The sequence below is a fragment of the Pleurodeles waltl genome, chromosome 6 (genome assembly GCF_031143425.1).
Source record: "Pleurodeles waltl isolate 20211129_DDA chromosome 6, aPleWal1.hap1.20221129, whole genome shotgun sequence".
Taxonomy (NCBI): Eukaryota; Metazoa; Chordata; class Amphibia; order Caudata; family Salamandridae; genus Pleurodeles; species Pleurodeles waltl.
In genome coordinates, this window is record NC_090445.1 from 515,017,406 (window position 1) to 515,032,550 (window position 15,145).

Below are 15,145 nucleotides of genomic sequence, written 5' to 3' on the forward strand. Positions count from 1 at the left end.
TTGAGGAGAAAATCTGGTCCAATAGGTGTCTGGCGGTGTGGGTGAGTTCAATAATGTGCTGGGTAAGATCAAGGTTTACAAGGTTTTCAAGAGCAGTCGTAGAGTTTAGGTTGGTGCGGTCTTCTAGGTGAAAGTTGAGGTCTTCGAGGAAGATAAAGTTTCTGTCTTGATGAAGAGCAGCACAATGAAGTATGTGATGTCATTGGTGAAATTGGTGCGGGGTCTCAGTGGTTTGTATACAAGGGTTCCCCCAGGATGAGTAGCTTGAATGTAAGGTGTTCGATGTAGCTGGTTGGGGTGTCAGTGTAGGTGGTGCAGCTGATGCTATCTTTAATTGTGATGGCCACCTCTGGGCTTGTGCTGACAGTCTTTCCTGGCAATCCTGCAGCTGGCGGAAAAGGCTGTAGTGATGTCCAGTGCTACTGTTTGTGCTGTTGCTGATGCGATCTGTAAGAGCTGCATGTTTGGTGCTCCGTATCAGCTGGTGGTAGCGCCTTGGAGCTGATTTGAGTGGTACCTTGACTTGTTCCCAAATTGCACTCCATGCGAGTGTGTTGCATCAAAGGTATTGGGTCTGTATGAGCATGTGTGTGGCAGGTTTGAGTGAGGGAGTTGGCTGCTGGGTGCCATTGGTGCAGGAGTGGTCGGTGTAGAGTGTGGGAGAGTGCATGAGACACATGTTAATGCTCCTTCTGTGTTGTGTGGTGCAGCAGCAGTGCGGAAGCTGGGACTAACAGCAAAAAGGAGAGGAGCGGTGTAGTGGTGGGTAGGCGGAAGACCCAGGATTCCTGTTGAATCCTTTCCTGCAGGGCAATGTGGAGATGTTGGGCCCAGTGTGAAACAGATTCTACAAACAAGCCAGGCTTTCCCATTCCCATTTATTACGAAAGATACACACTTGTGTCAAGGTCGTGCTTCCAAATCTTAGTTCTTGGCCTTGACAGGTTGATTACATTTTCTATTTGCAGCATGTTCTCATTTGATGTGGACGTCATCTTTGATCTCAAAATTAAGATGTTTGGACATGCAAATACAAATGTGTTGCTTATCCAATCACTAAGTCGGTGAATTCTGGTTGTTAAGTTATAAATTTTCCAGTCAATGGATTTTAAGTTACCTCTCATAGAAGCAAAATGGTTTTCATATAAATTTCATGGTCTAAGGCACTGAAGTAATCCTCTTGTTTGCAGGTGAAGTTGACACAGGATGTGGTGCGCTAGTTTCTATTTTATTCTTGAAGGTCAGTTTGCCTTACTTAACATCTTCCTTGCCCATGGTGCTTGCAGTATGGGCCCAACTATTAGTTTCAAACTCCAAGATGGCTGGGGATGGGAAATTCGAAAAGAAAGTGAATCAGGACTCTTTTATTGAAGACCGTGGACCCTGATATGCTGCACAACCGTAGTGCTTTCAAGTGTATTGGTTTGACAGTAGAAATTTACTTTCCCCAGGTATCCTTGGGAGGCCTGTGGTATAAGGTTTAGGCTATATATATAAATTAGTGTTTTGTATCTAAATGTCTCTCCCCTTAGCAATATCCATCCTCGACCCTTTCTGTGATTATTCCATTCACTGAGTGACAGCATAGTATGACAAAACCTCTGTTGTGAACCCAGCCCCCTGTTGGTACGGCAACTTGCTTGCTAGCCCAGAGCAGTGTGTTTTCAGTTCCACCCAGCGCAGGAGCCCTACTTCATTAGTATTCAACATTGAAGATTTCCTGGGGCCTTTGGGAACAATTCAAGGGTCCCAGTCGCTCACTAGACCCCATTCCATCAAACTCAATGTCCGATTTTACCACAGCGCCACTCTTCTTTGGTATGCCACCCCAGCCATCAGGCCTGTCAGCCATCCGGTGGACATGAATATAAATTCCTGCCATCAAAAGGCTACAGTCCTGTGCAAATCTGGGCCACCAAGCACAGGACAGGTTCCATGTATTGCTCCTCCTGGCTCCTCTCTGAGCACTAGAGCAGCACAGTGCCCTCTGTCTTAACTCGTGAACAAGGATCAGGTATGTTTGGACATTTAAGATAGTTAAACTTTAGCATTAATAGAGGTCTGCTATTACGCAGCCATCTTGGATGGCTTAACAGCCAGGCCCCTCGCAAAAAATAGATTAGAGTCCCTGGTATTTCACCACCAAAAAAAGTTCTTGGGTATAACGCATCAATAACAACGCTTAGTCAGGTCAGAGAAAGACTGTATGTATCACCCCTACATCATTGAGACACTCTGTGGTACAAATATGTAACTACAGACATATGCCCATGAAAGTCTGAGGCGCCAAGCTGCTGGCAAAAGCTGCACAAGACAAAAGCCTCATAAAGTAACAATGCTTAATGTCTCAACCTCGGAAAGGATAGTTTTAAAGCACTAGATTTTGTCCCGAACTGTGCCTACGATTCCAAGAAGACAGTTTACCACTGTTTCTCTAACAGGTCACTGCTAATATGTATTACACATTCAGATAATTGGATATAACATTTCCCACAATAAACAAACAAACTCTCCAGTGTTCCCTTTGATGCTAGCCCAGACTGCAATGTTTTCAATGCAATTAAGAAGTGTAGCTTGTGAGCAGTATGCATCAAGAACAGAAGCTCAACCATTCGCGCCGAGAAATATACTTACTTCCTTCCCATGTGCACTGCAGCAGGTTAAGGGCACCTTCGACCCTTTTCCAGTGTTGAAGGTGAAAAAATGCATAAGCCACAGCTTCACTATCCCCTCGCTTCAGAATATGCTCTGGTGGTAAAATCAAGCTTTTCATCTCCAATAAATACTAAAACAAAAGGGAAAAATGAGAAGAAATGTGTTACATGACTGCCTTGCTTTTATTTTTTCAGCCTGTAGAAGCCATAAAGTCTTGCTGAAAAATAAAATATCCAGACAGTTTTTATCATTTTTTACATTTTGTATGTGTCTTGAGACATATTGGGTAATTGTTTTCATAATTGTGAGATAATCGTCCACTTGTAACTAGCTTACAGATTTTAGTCAGATCAGACGCTGCTTGTCATGCATGTACCTGGGTTACTAGTGTGCCACTTAATCACAATCAGTGTCATAGAAATTCCTTTGTAAGCTGTTAATGGAAACAGATCAGCTTAAGTGTGCAATGGAACCATAGTCTGCTGAAGGTGATGAATGGGAGTTGCGAAGGGATTTGAACAGAATATGGAAAATCTTGGTTATAATTCATGTTAAGGATTCTGATCCTAAGCGCATAGAATAGTGTGGCGGTCCAATGATTACTCCGACATTTGGATTCTAAGGAGACGTGAGATAGAGCCCAGAGGGATGGTCATGTGGGCCGACTTTATATTAACCGCCCACATCTCAGTGTGCATGTGTTTTGTTCACTGTGACTGGCACCATCTTAAGTGTGCCATCACAAACTGAAGTGGTATGTGTTATTTCTTGTGACATATCAAATGACAATCTATTCTATGTACTTTTATTTTCATTGTACTGCCCCTGACAAGCTATGGAATGTAGAATGTGGTCGGAGGGAGGATTTCATGAGGGGGAGACTGAGGACAGTTGATGAAGGCTGCGGTCAGGGGTCCTTGTTTGGTGACTTAATAAACAGTTTCAACATATTTCCAAGGAGTGCTTTTTACTTATTTGGAAAAGTATGCGTGTATGCTTTTGTTTTGTTTTGAATTCTACATCATCTGGTGATACCTTTAACAGCAGTGCACTGTGTTAAGTGCATATTTATAGGTCCATGATACCCATGATACTCATGTTGTGTGCTTCACGGCAGAGGGAGCCACTGTCAAAAGTCTGGTCTTCAAATGCATGATGGAAGATTGCTAACTATTTTCTGATTCAACTATTTATTAAAAAGAAAAAAACTTGGTATGCTACTTTCTAACATCATTAAACATTTATGTTACAGCATTACAATGTGTTATTACTGGAAAAGCTGCTTTATAAAACCACCACTATTTTAAAACTGATCATTTGATTTTAATAGGTTTGGTGCAAGTAAATCGTACTGCGCTTGTCCACAGTGACCAATTCTGTTATTTTGTTTGCTATATTCTACTCATTACTTGGGACAAGGATATTGTTTTACAGGAAACAGCATGTCAAGCACACTGATCCCACTATTTATTTACCAACTCCAGGGTAATCCACAATGGAGTGGAACCAAAAATGTTCCAAGCATACGTTCAGGTGCTAGTAGGTGAAGAATTTACTCATATGAGAATATCATTGCTCAAGAACTGGGTGGTGAAGAGTTAAAGCAATTTAAATCGATGACCTCAACACTTAGCACTTAATTTAATGCCTCAGAGTATGTAGTTAAACAATTAAAAATTAGATATAGTCACAATATAAATACAATAATCAAACACTTCTAGTTCTACTTATTGAAGCAGAATACTGGGGAGAGCACTGATGATTAAGTTACAGTTCTCAGGACACTAACTGCAAATTATGAATTTTAAACAATCAGTTATGATTATGTACTCTGCGGCCCAGTACACATGAGTACTCACAGTAAAACATCCAGGATCGTTAATCTACATCATGGATACTCAAAGTACGGCCGCGGGCCTCATGCGGCCCCCATGCGGCCCCTCTGACCTTAACACGAGGCCCCCTGGGCAACAGGAGCACTGGGCAGGTGTTTGTTCGACTCAGCACTAGGGGAAGCGCGGTTTGGCCAGCGGAGGAGGCGGCAGCAGTGAATCAGCAGAGCAGGAGCCCTTTAAATCAATCTTCGCACTCCCGCTCTGCGGGAAGCGCGGTTTGGCCAGCGGAGGAGGCGGCAGCAGTGAATCAGCAGGGCAGGAGCCCTTTATATCAATCTTCGCGCTCCCGCTCTGCGGGACGCGCGCGTGCGGCGCCCGGGCGAACCCCAGGCCAAGGGCGGGCCCGTCCTGCGTCCGTCAGCGGCCGGCAGAGGCTGGGCCACCCCCCTGAGACCTTCCCCGCGAGCTCAGGACCTGGTATCAATATCTCCAAAACAGGTACTGTGTCTCTCTCCCTTGGCCCTCCGTGACTATACTTCTGTAGCCTGCATCTCGCCTTTCTTCGCTTCCATCTTCTTAAAAGCAGTAGTTTGTTATTCCACCTTTTAAGTGTACTTTTACCTAGCAGTCAATTATCGTAGAACTTTTGTGCTTAAGGCAGCTAGTAATAATGGGAAAAAGGAAACAACCCAGTGTAAATGACATTTCATTTTTTTTTTTAAAACACGTCAATTCTGAAATTCATCTCAGGAGCAATGGGAGAAATCGACTAACAGATCACCAATGTTGAGGGGAAAATACTCACCCAGAATAGGTCATTAGTAACCCCTAATTCTCCCCCTTTAACAACAACTCCTGAACATCCGGCAAAGCCTTTCGGAAGTGAAACCCGGTCTAAAACTACTAATGGCTGTATTCAAGATACAATTGATACAATCTCAGATGGTGATGACCATCCTCCCTCACCAAAACTTAAGAGGAAACCCCAACTAGCAAGGAAGGATATACCATCCAAACAAGAGCCGCTGTGAACGCTAGACATGGCTCCTCGAAAGTACAACCCAATGCATGTATCCAAAATGTTCAAACCTGCCCTCAAAATCAAAAATCTGACCATAAGAATAAACCTCATACAGTGAAAGGGAAAACTAATACCACAGAGTCACTGACTGCTCTAGAAAAATTAGTTAGTACACGTTTTGATCAAGTATTGGAACGTCTAACGCAACTGGAGGGGAAAATTGATTATCTTCTTAAAACACTGAATCCACAATTAATAAACCCTTTAACCCCAACTGCATGACAGCTTTGTTATACTGATTTCAACGCCAGGCCCCCTTTAACGCACCAGACCCAACCACCCACTTCACAGATTACCCAAAGACAAGTTGACCCCTGTGCCTCACCCGAAAGAACTGGCAATGCCAAACCCCACAAAATATCGCCAAAAAGAGGGGAACACGTAATCACTCCTAAAGTTTACCAGGGTGCCCCTTTAACCGGGAGAGATATACTTGACCTCCTGCTTGCGGCAACCCCCTATCTGGCAGTTCTTGCCAATGTCCCCACTTTATCTGGAGCACGGGAATCATGGGCAGCTCTGAGGAACAAGGCCCTGCACTGGATTGCAACTCGTCTGAAACCTGGCCTGACAAATAAACTTTTTGAAGACATCAAGATAGTCAGAAGGGTAAAATGGGTGGGTAGAAATCGTAAAATATTCAAGGGCGATTGTGTAGTTCTTTCATTTAAAACCCCTACGCTGGTTAAAGATATCTTAAGAAGTTTAAGTCCACATCAGATTACCGACCATGGTGTTGCCCTGCTTCCTCTGGGTTTCTTTTATACGAGCACCAAAAACTATGATGGACCTGGCCTTTGTTTTGAGGATCACAGAACCAGGCCTGAGTCGCAATATATGATTCCTACCGTGAACAGATTTTGGGGGCTCAGTATGGAAGATACTGATTGACTATTATCCGACAAGGAACCCTGCGGACTCAAGCACCTTACAGAAATATCGGACCTCGCCGATTTGGTTGAAGACAATTCGGCAGCAGACACTGGAGAAGAACGATCGAATATGGAACCCTCTTCTAGGCAATCTGTCAATGATGAACTCTTTCTAAGAGCCCAGCCAAAAAAAACTTCTACCTGTGCCCTGACTCCTTTGGTATGCACAGAAACCATTACTACTTCAGGGAAAACTCAGATAATTGACAAGTCTTTTGTTGATCAGGCTAAAACAATGCATAAAGACCATCTTTCTTTTTTATTCTGGAATGTGGCTGGCCTCCGATCTAAGGTGGAGAATGAGGCCTGGTTAGAATACATTCAGCGTTTTCCCTGGGTATGTCTCCAAGAGACCTGGTCTGTGAATCTGATTCACATAACTGGCTACAGGACACTACATACTCCTGCCGTTCCTTCTACACGGGGCAGGGCTAAGGGTGGTTTGTGCACTTTTATAACCAACAAGTGTGATATAATCAAGGACATTGCTCTAATATCTAATATGTTTTACCAAGTGATTTCATGTCATTTAAAGAATATTGCACAACTAGTGGTCATTAATTTTTATAATAATGTACCTTTTCAAGATCTTCGATTAATACTCAACCTCCTCCAGGAGGATATAGACCGAGTATGTGACTCTTCAAAAAAACAATCTTATATTGTGTGGGGAGGCGATTTTAACATATACCTGTGCCCCAGCTCAACTAAGGGCTACTGCCCTCACGCCCCTGATGGTGAAGATGATTCATCACATTTTATACACAACAATTCAGGCAACTCGTTGAATGAAGTTCTATTTAGCCTTGACCTCATCCTATGCAACTGCCTCACTCAGGGTAGGCCAGAATTAAAACCCACCTTTAACGGTAGGCAAGCCAACACGATAATTGATTTTATTCTATTTTCCAATAACATCTTTCCTTATGTACTTGATTACAACATTCAAGACACCATATTCAGCGACCATAACCCTCAAATCCTAGGCCTTACATTTCCCCAACACGCCTTTATACATAGGGACAAGGAAGAGATAGTAGAAAATATTTAATTGGGAGCAAGAAATGGTTACACCATCCGATGGTCAGATATTGAACCTATAGGTTTTACGAACCAAATAGTGACCAATTATGCTAACGAATTTAATATTTGCCTTGCAGACAACACGAGTCCACAAGACCGTATCGAGGCCTTTATGGTAATTACGGCTGGTATAAAACAGTCTCTTAAGGCAACTTTTAGTAAATCGAAAGCGAAAGAGGGCAAAGGCTGGTTCAACGCTGAATGCACACAAGCACGTAAGAATTTAAAAAGCCACTTACATTCACAAAACCCGGATAAACGCCAACTAAGTTTAAAGAGGAAGGAGTATAAAAATGCCATAAAGAAAAGAAAACAGAACTTAAAAAATGAGGCATGACAATCCCTCTATGATGCGAGCATCCGGAACGATAATGTAAAATTCTGGAAAATTGTGAACTCCCCGCTCCTATGTGATGAAGAAATACCAAAAATTGAAATTGCCATCACGGAAGAAGAATGGGTTGCCTTCTTTTCCGCCATATACTCCTCAGAAAATTTGGCACTAGAAATAAATCACCCTAAACTAGACTCCTATGACCCCATCTTACCATTTACTCTAAACGAGGTCACTGACGCTATTAGTGCAAGTAAAAGCGGAAAAGCCCCAGGCCCAGATGGAGTCCCAGTTGATATCTATAAATCTAATATTTCTCTTTGGGGTCCACTATTGACGCAGGTGCTACGTGCCTGCTGTTCAACTACTTTCATCTCGACCTGGGCAGAGCCTATAATTATTCCAATCTATAAAAAGGGAGATCGCCATAATCCTGCATGTTATCGTCCTATTTCACTGCTTGACACACTTGCAAAGATTGCGGGACGTATCATCTTAAATAGATTACAAGATTGGATGGAGGAAAATCACATCCTCTCTGATCTACAATACGGGTTTAGGGCTGGCATAGGAACAGGCTCTTAACTTAGAGATCATACTTGGTAAATATACAAGGGCCAAGCCCGGAGCACTATACCTTGCATTTGTCGATTTAACTTCCGCATTCGATTGTGTGGTGCATTCAAAATTGTGGCCCATTTTGCTGGACATGGGGGTCGATACCACCATAGTCCACTTTATCAGGGAATTGTACGCTGGTGCAAACGCCAAGGTCCGCTATGGGCGTCAAGGGGAATGTACTTCATCTTTCCCCATCGAACGAGGGGTGTGTCAAGGTTGCGTGTTAGCTCCCCTATTGTTCGCTTTGTATATTAACAGCTTAGAGGAGACCCTTTCTGATGCCTGTAGTGATCTTCCACAAGTAGGCTTTCGGAAGATCCCGGCTCTCTTGTATGCGGATGATGCCGTTTTGATGGCCCGCACCCCAGTTGCTCTGCAAAGATTAGTTATAACCTTTGATAACTGCATGAACGTCTTGGGCCTCAAAATCAATCACACTAAAACTTTTTCTATGACATATCCTAGATCCAGCCCAAAAAATTGCCATATAGACTTAAAAGGTGTAAAACTAGTCAACACAGGGACATTTTCATACTTAGGCATTGTGTTCGATGATAAAGGTACATGGGTACAAGCCATAAAAGCGAGAAAATTGTTATTTACGAAAACCGTTATGGCGGTAAAAAACTTCTCTAAAAGGGTGGGGAGAGTAATTCCCAAAGACATGATGACTCTTTACAATGCAATGTGTCTCAGTAGCACTGTACGGGGCTGGACTTTGGGGATATCGAGACTGCACTACTTTACAGCTGACCGAAAACCCTCTCCTGAAAACAGTCCTAAGTGTCCCGCAATCAACATCAACAGTAGTATGCCATTCAGAAATGGGAGTAACATACCTTACAGATCTCATTCGTGTTCAACCAATCCTACTTTGGCATAAAGTATAGACTTCAGATCCTGCGAGGTTGAATAGGGCTATCATAGTAGATGCCCTAGCACTTACTTACTAGTCCAAAATTCCATGGCTAAATTATATAAAGCACTTTCTTATTAAATTAGGCCATCCTGAGCTGTTTTTTACCCCAGATGAATTGAAAACAATCTCCAGGAAAGACCTGAAAAATACTTGCCTCACCCATCTGGCTGAATTGAGATGGGACGCGGAGGCAAATAAAAATAGTGTCAGGAGAAACCATATGATACAACAAACGAATGGCATGGAACCATACTTATGCAAAGTCACGAACCCAAGACATCGGTTTGTCCTTACGCGTTTGAGACTAGAGTCCTTTCATCACCTCATTAGTTTCCCCCTGATTAATGACTGGTCTTTACAATTGGAAAAATGTCCCTGTGATAATGTCTCCGACCAAAATACAATGCACACACTTTTCTTTTGCAAATATTATTCAACTTTTAGGAAAATGTTTGTGATACCACTTTTCAAATTAATGCATGTTAAACAATGTCGTCCAGCTTTCTTGTATCTTTTATCCCTTCCATCTATCATGGTTTGTAATGGATTAGCCTTGTTCCTGTGTTCAGTGATTAAGGCCAGAAAATGTCTTGAGGCAAATGGGTGAGATTTCCAAGTACTATATTTGAGGTTTTTCTTATTACTTCTCTTAATCAAATTGTTTATTAACTTTTACTTCTTTTTTAGATTTGTACCTGTTTATATTTATATTCATATTTATACGTATTTTATTCTTTGCATCCCTTCTCCTCCTTCTGAAAATTGTTTTTTATGTATAATGACTTTTATGATTGCTAAAAACAATCGAATAAAGTTTCTTTGATGATGATGATGATGACTCAGCATTAACAATAAAAATATTAAATAGACACACAATCATTTATTTTAAACTTAGTTGGTGTTAAAGAAAGGAAGTAACTAGGGACTCCTGCACTTAACTTTAGAAACACCTTCATTTGTAAATACATCTTGCAGCATAGGTTTAAAACTATGTCAGTCACTTCAAAATTAAAAAAGTGTATTTGGTTAACATACAGAACCTTTTCGCCCTATTACAATTTGTTATATCACTGCATTGAGATGTATTCATGTAAAAGTGATAGTTTTCAAACTTAAATTTGGAAACATGAATTCTTCCCCTCACGCTGAGAACACCACCAATAGTAAAATTAAAGGGGGATGTCACTTGTTATGTGCACTTTATGGGTGGCCTGGGTTCCTATCATACATGAACAACATTATAGTTTATTAAATCAAACATAGAAGCAGGTTTTGTGCAGCGCCATGAAATCATGTATTTCAATGTCTTCTTATACGTGATAATGCAGAAAAAGGAGGGAAAGTGAAGTTAAACAATTGCCTAGAATCACACTATTTGGAAAAGTGGGTAAGCCGGGATTAATTCCAGGTTTTCTGGTTTCTCATTGTTCATTTCAGCCACAAGATAGATATATATCTTTCGCTTCTCCTACACCTACCTTGCCACCAATGCCCCCAGGCACCCCCCTCAACCGCCACTGCCCAGGCATCAATGCAGCCCCCAGGCACATCACAGACCAAATGTTTAGGGCCCTGGGAAAATGTCTGCGAGTACCCATGATCTACATCAAATTTAACACTTTCTGATGCCACTGAGGTAGCCAAAAGCACTGAACATTCATAGAAATTTGTCTAAGAAATGAGACTCCTGTAATTCTGGGATTGAGATAATGTCATTAACACGCATGGCAGACAAGACAGATATGGAATAGTGAGGGTAACTAAGAAACGAGGCACCAGTATTGGGCATTTTGGATGATGTGCAAGAAATGAAGAATCATGCATTGTCTAATGAAACTGATGAAGAAGCAAATTTAGATCCAATTGTGTGTTAAGTTTGGGAACAGAGAGAAAGTTCAATGGTCTACCATATTGTCTCATTTCCCTTGCTGGTACACAAGTTAAAATGATGGTAGAGTCATGCACACATTACACTATTCTTTGTCTGGATTTAGTTCAGAAATTATAGGAAAGAAGGACATTTGCTACCCACTGATGTCGGACGAGAGGGTTACAATGGGGACTGCATACATATTTTAAGTTATGTTTGCTTTGACATGAATTTTAAGGGTAGTAGAATGTGAGGAAAAGGGGTTTGTGGCCAATAAGGGGGAAGGGGGGCACCAAGAAGAGTTGGGCATTATGCTTGACCCTAGAGCTGACCCCTCCCAATCTATGTAATTGACTCCGAATGTGATGAAATGAGAATAAGCAACCTATCGGGTACTCAAGCTAAGTCAGCAGAGGTCCAGACATTAGTAATTTGAAAAAGCATTTTTTCAGAACAATATAAAGTATTTGAGCACCGAATTTGACTGAACAAAATAGCTCTATCTATTACACACAAGGTTTGTAATGTTCCACTGTTTTACGGAGGAAGTTAAAGACACATTACACGATCTTTCTGAGAAGTGAGTTATAGAACCTATAGATTCTCCACCTTGAGTAGCTCTTATTGTACTTTCGCTCAGGAGTTCAGATGACGTTTGAGTGTAGATTAACGCAGCCTCAATGACAATATGGATTAGTAGACATAATGTGCCTAATATGCATGTGATGATCGCGACAGTGGATGGGGCATTTAGATCGATCCGCTGCCTATCATTAATTGGTGGAAGATAATTTTAGACATTTCACAGCATTTGTGACACCAGAAGCCATGCATCATTCTGGCCTTGTGAAGTTGCCTTTTTGTTCCAACATATAACGGAGACTTTCACAATATCCCCGTCTTCGGAAAAGACACACCGTGATTTCCGGTTAAGGATGGATCTCCAGATATCATCTAAGCAGGGGTTAACTCTGAAGTTTGAGAAATGCAATTTGAGATCCTTTGAAGCACAGTATTTGGGCCACACTAATACCAGTGAGGGGGCAGTCATGTTCAAGCTATTGCATAAACGCACGAAACAAGAAAAGGGAAAAAATAACGTCACTGCAGCACTTAGTGAATTTCACGTTAAATTTATAATACTGAACTAGAACTACGTAGGTCTCTGCTTAAAAAATAATAATAAAATTGCCTGGAAAGCGAACAGCAGAAAGCTTTTGAAATGCTCACACCAGGAACACACCACGTTTAAAAGTATTTGTTATAAGAAACAAATGTATTGTGTCCTTAGAAGCGAGTGGTTGTGCACCGGAGGCAATTTTGCAATAAACTGATAAACAGAAAACACGGTTGGCAGTATATGGGAGTTTTAAGAAATTCTGAAACACATTTTTCAGTAATGGAAATGGAAACGTTGGTCTTCACACTGGCAGTTGAACATTTATTTTCTGCATTTTTTATAGGAACGAAATTGATTTCAAGAGCTGAGCATAAGTCATTGATTAACCGACTTTCTCCTGGAGGAGGAAGGATGGTGACTGCCATGTTAGCTTTCAGACTTTCCAATGCAACGTGGATCATGTAGCTAGGGAAAGAAAGAGGCATGCAGATTGAATGTCCTGACTACATTTACCTGTCGATCCAGAGGCTGAGAAAGAAACTGGAGTTTGTGGTGTTTTCAATGTGTCAAATGTGGTGACTGCAACAGGCTCTCTGTGTTCAAAAGAAGAATGGATTAGAAAATGAGGGCGTGATAAAGATTTATGTGAAGTTCAAAAGTATTTACAAGTGAGGCAGCCAGACAAGAGGAAATCGACTGGTGAAGTGAAATCATTTGCCAAAGTGTAGGATGAGTGAGCGTGTTTGGATGGTGTATGTATGGAAAAAAATACAATGATACCCCCATGGATTTAGAAGTAGCTTCAAACCCCAGGGTCACGAGGGGAATGTTGGCAAGTCTGTAGCAAACTGGCGTCTCGGTAAATATTCCTAATGGTCAGGTTTACAAAGGATGGTTGACTAATTTGCACGAGTTTGTGAATTTGCAGTAAAAGTGATAAATCAAGAAAACCACGTGTTGCGCCTTCCCGTTCATCGGCATTGCCGGAAGTTATGATTAGACATTCTGAGGCCACTTCGTGCTCCGACTAAGAGGGAAACATACCATTGTTCTCATACTAAGCCAAGTGGCCAGAAATAAAAGTGCTTTTGAGTGTGCAACTTCAGCCGCAGTAATACGTTTTAAGAGGGTGTGTTTTGCAGGGAGGGAATTCCTAAATTTGTGGTTTGAGTTTAGTATTTAGATTGTTTAGTTAGTAGGTTATTTGTGTTGTAAAGAAACGACTGTGCGTGGAATCTTGCTTATATTCCATCTGGTAAGATTCCTACACAGAAAAAGGAATGTAGGAGGAGATAAGGAGTTGGTAGAGACATTAATGGTTCCGACCCACTCCTGGTGCTGCTTGCTGCTTTTAATTTATTCTTTGTACTTGAATAAATAGCATTACTTGCCCTGAAAATTTGCCCGGGTGAATACATCTTTGTATAGTGTATACTTTAATGCTTCGTTTACTTGTGTAGCACTACAATTGCGAAAGTATACAGATGCCTATGAAACAAATCCTAAAAACTGAAATGTACAGGTGAAGTTGTGGTGAGGGAGCACAGGACAATGTAAGAAAAAAGATTCTTGAAAGTGGAGGGTGCAGGCACGGGAGAATATAGTAGTTACATAGCTCTTCGTAATCCGCACTTAAGCGAATTATCAGACTTCACTTTAGGGGCATGCTTCAGTAGCACTGTGCTAGGTTTGTTGTGCTCCTGCGTAGGAAGGGTTTCGGTGTAGCGCATGAGTGACTGGAAAGGTGCTCTAATCTTGTGGCAAATTTCATGGGAAACTAGTTACATGCTTTTTTAAGTCACGGTGAGAGGAGGCATCCTCCTGTCCTGCTTTTGTGGTATACTCCTAACAGACAAGATGCATGTAGCCTAGAGGAATTTGGCTTTTGCAGGATGGAACTGTGGTACCAACGAATAAGCTACTTACCTTTGGTAACATCTTTTATGATAGAGGCTATCTAACCGTATATTCCTCACCATGTGAATTTCTCCAGAAATCGAGAAACCTGTTGTAGAAAGACCCTTGCACGTCAACAGGTGGCGTCGTGTGGCTCTGGTCCTTCCTCCCACAGATGTGACATTAGGGCCCTTATATACGCAATTTCTTTTTGATTTCTGTCCAAGCTGAAGTACAAGGATTCACTGAAATCACATTGTGGCAGTGTGCAGACTTCGAGATTGGGATTGTATTTAATGGGTCCATTCCAGAGAACTGGAATGAAGGTGGGTAAGTAGATGAGGGATCTTCGTTAGATAGAATCTCTACCATACAAGGTGTTACCAAAGGTAAGTAACTTGTTCTGATACATTTCCAACCTCAGATTACGCTCATGAACAGATACAGAATCAGTACCTCTCCAGGTGGCGAGACTGTGGAGTGGGTTAGACCTAGAAAGCCTGCAGGACTGATCGAGCAAAGTGCTTGTGCCATCAGACCTGGCTGTCCAGGCACTAGTTAGAGCTTTGTTAAGGTGGGGAGAAACACCCACATAGCTACCTGGACTATGCCCAGAACTGGCACACCCTGTGCCACAGTAGAGGCCTTCGCTCTGAGGAAATGAGCGTGTACATTTTTTGGGGGCTGATTTTTGGGTAGCCAGTAGTATATCTTGATGCATTACGCAATCCATCAGGAGATGGTTCTCATTTGCACCGCTTTACCCTTTTTTGCCCTAGAGAAACTGACGGAAAGTTGG

General features: G+C 41.9%; 1 protein-coding gene across 1 annotated transcript in view; it reads right to left on the minus strand.

Moving 5' to 3' along the window:
• ST7L (suppression of tumorigenicity 7 like) overlaps positions 1–15,145 on the minus strand; it is a 782,219-nt gene that overhangs the window by 327,978 nt on the left and 439,096 nt on the right. The window contains exon 12 of the mRNA XM_069238668.1: positions 2,635–2,785. Coding sequence (XP_069094769.1) covers positions 2,635–2,785 — 151 coding nt within the window. The remainder of the gene's footprint in view (positions 1–2,634; positions 2,786–15,145) is intronic.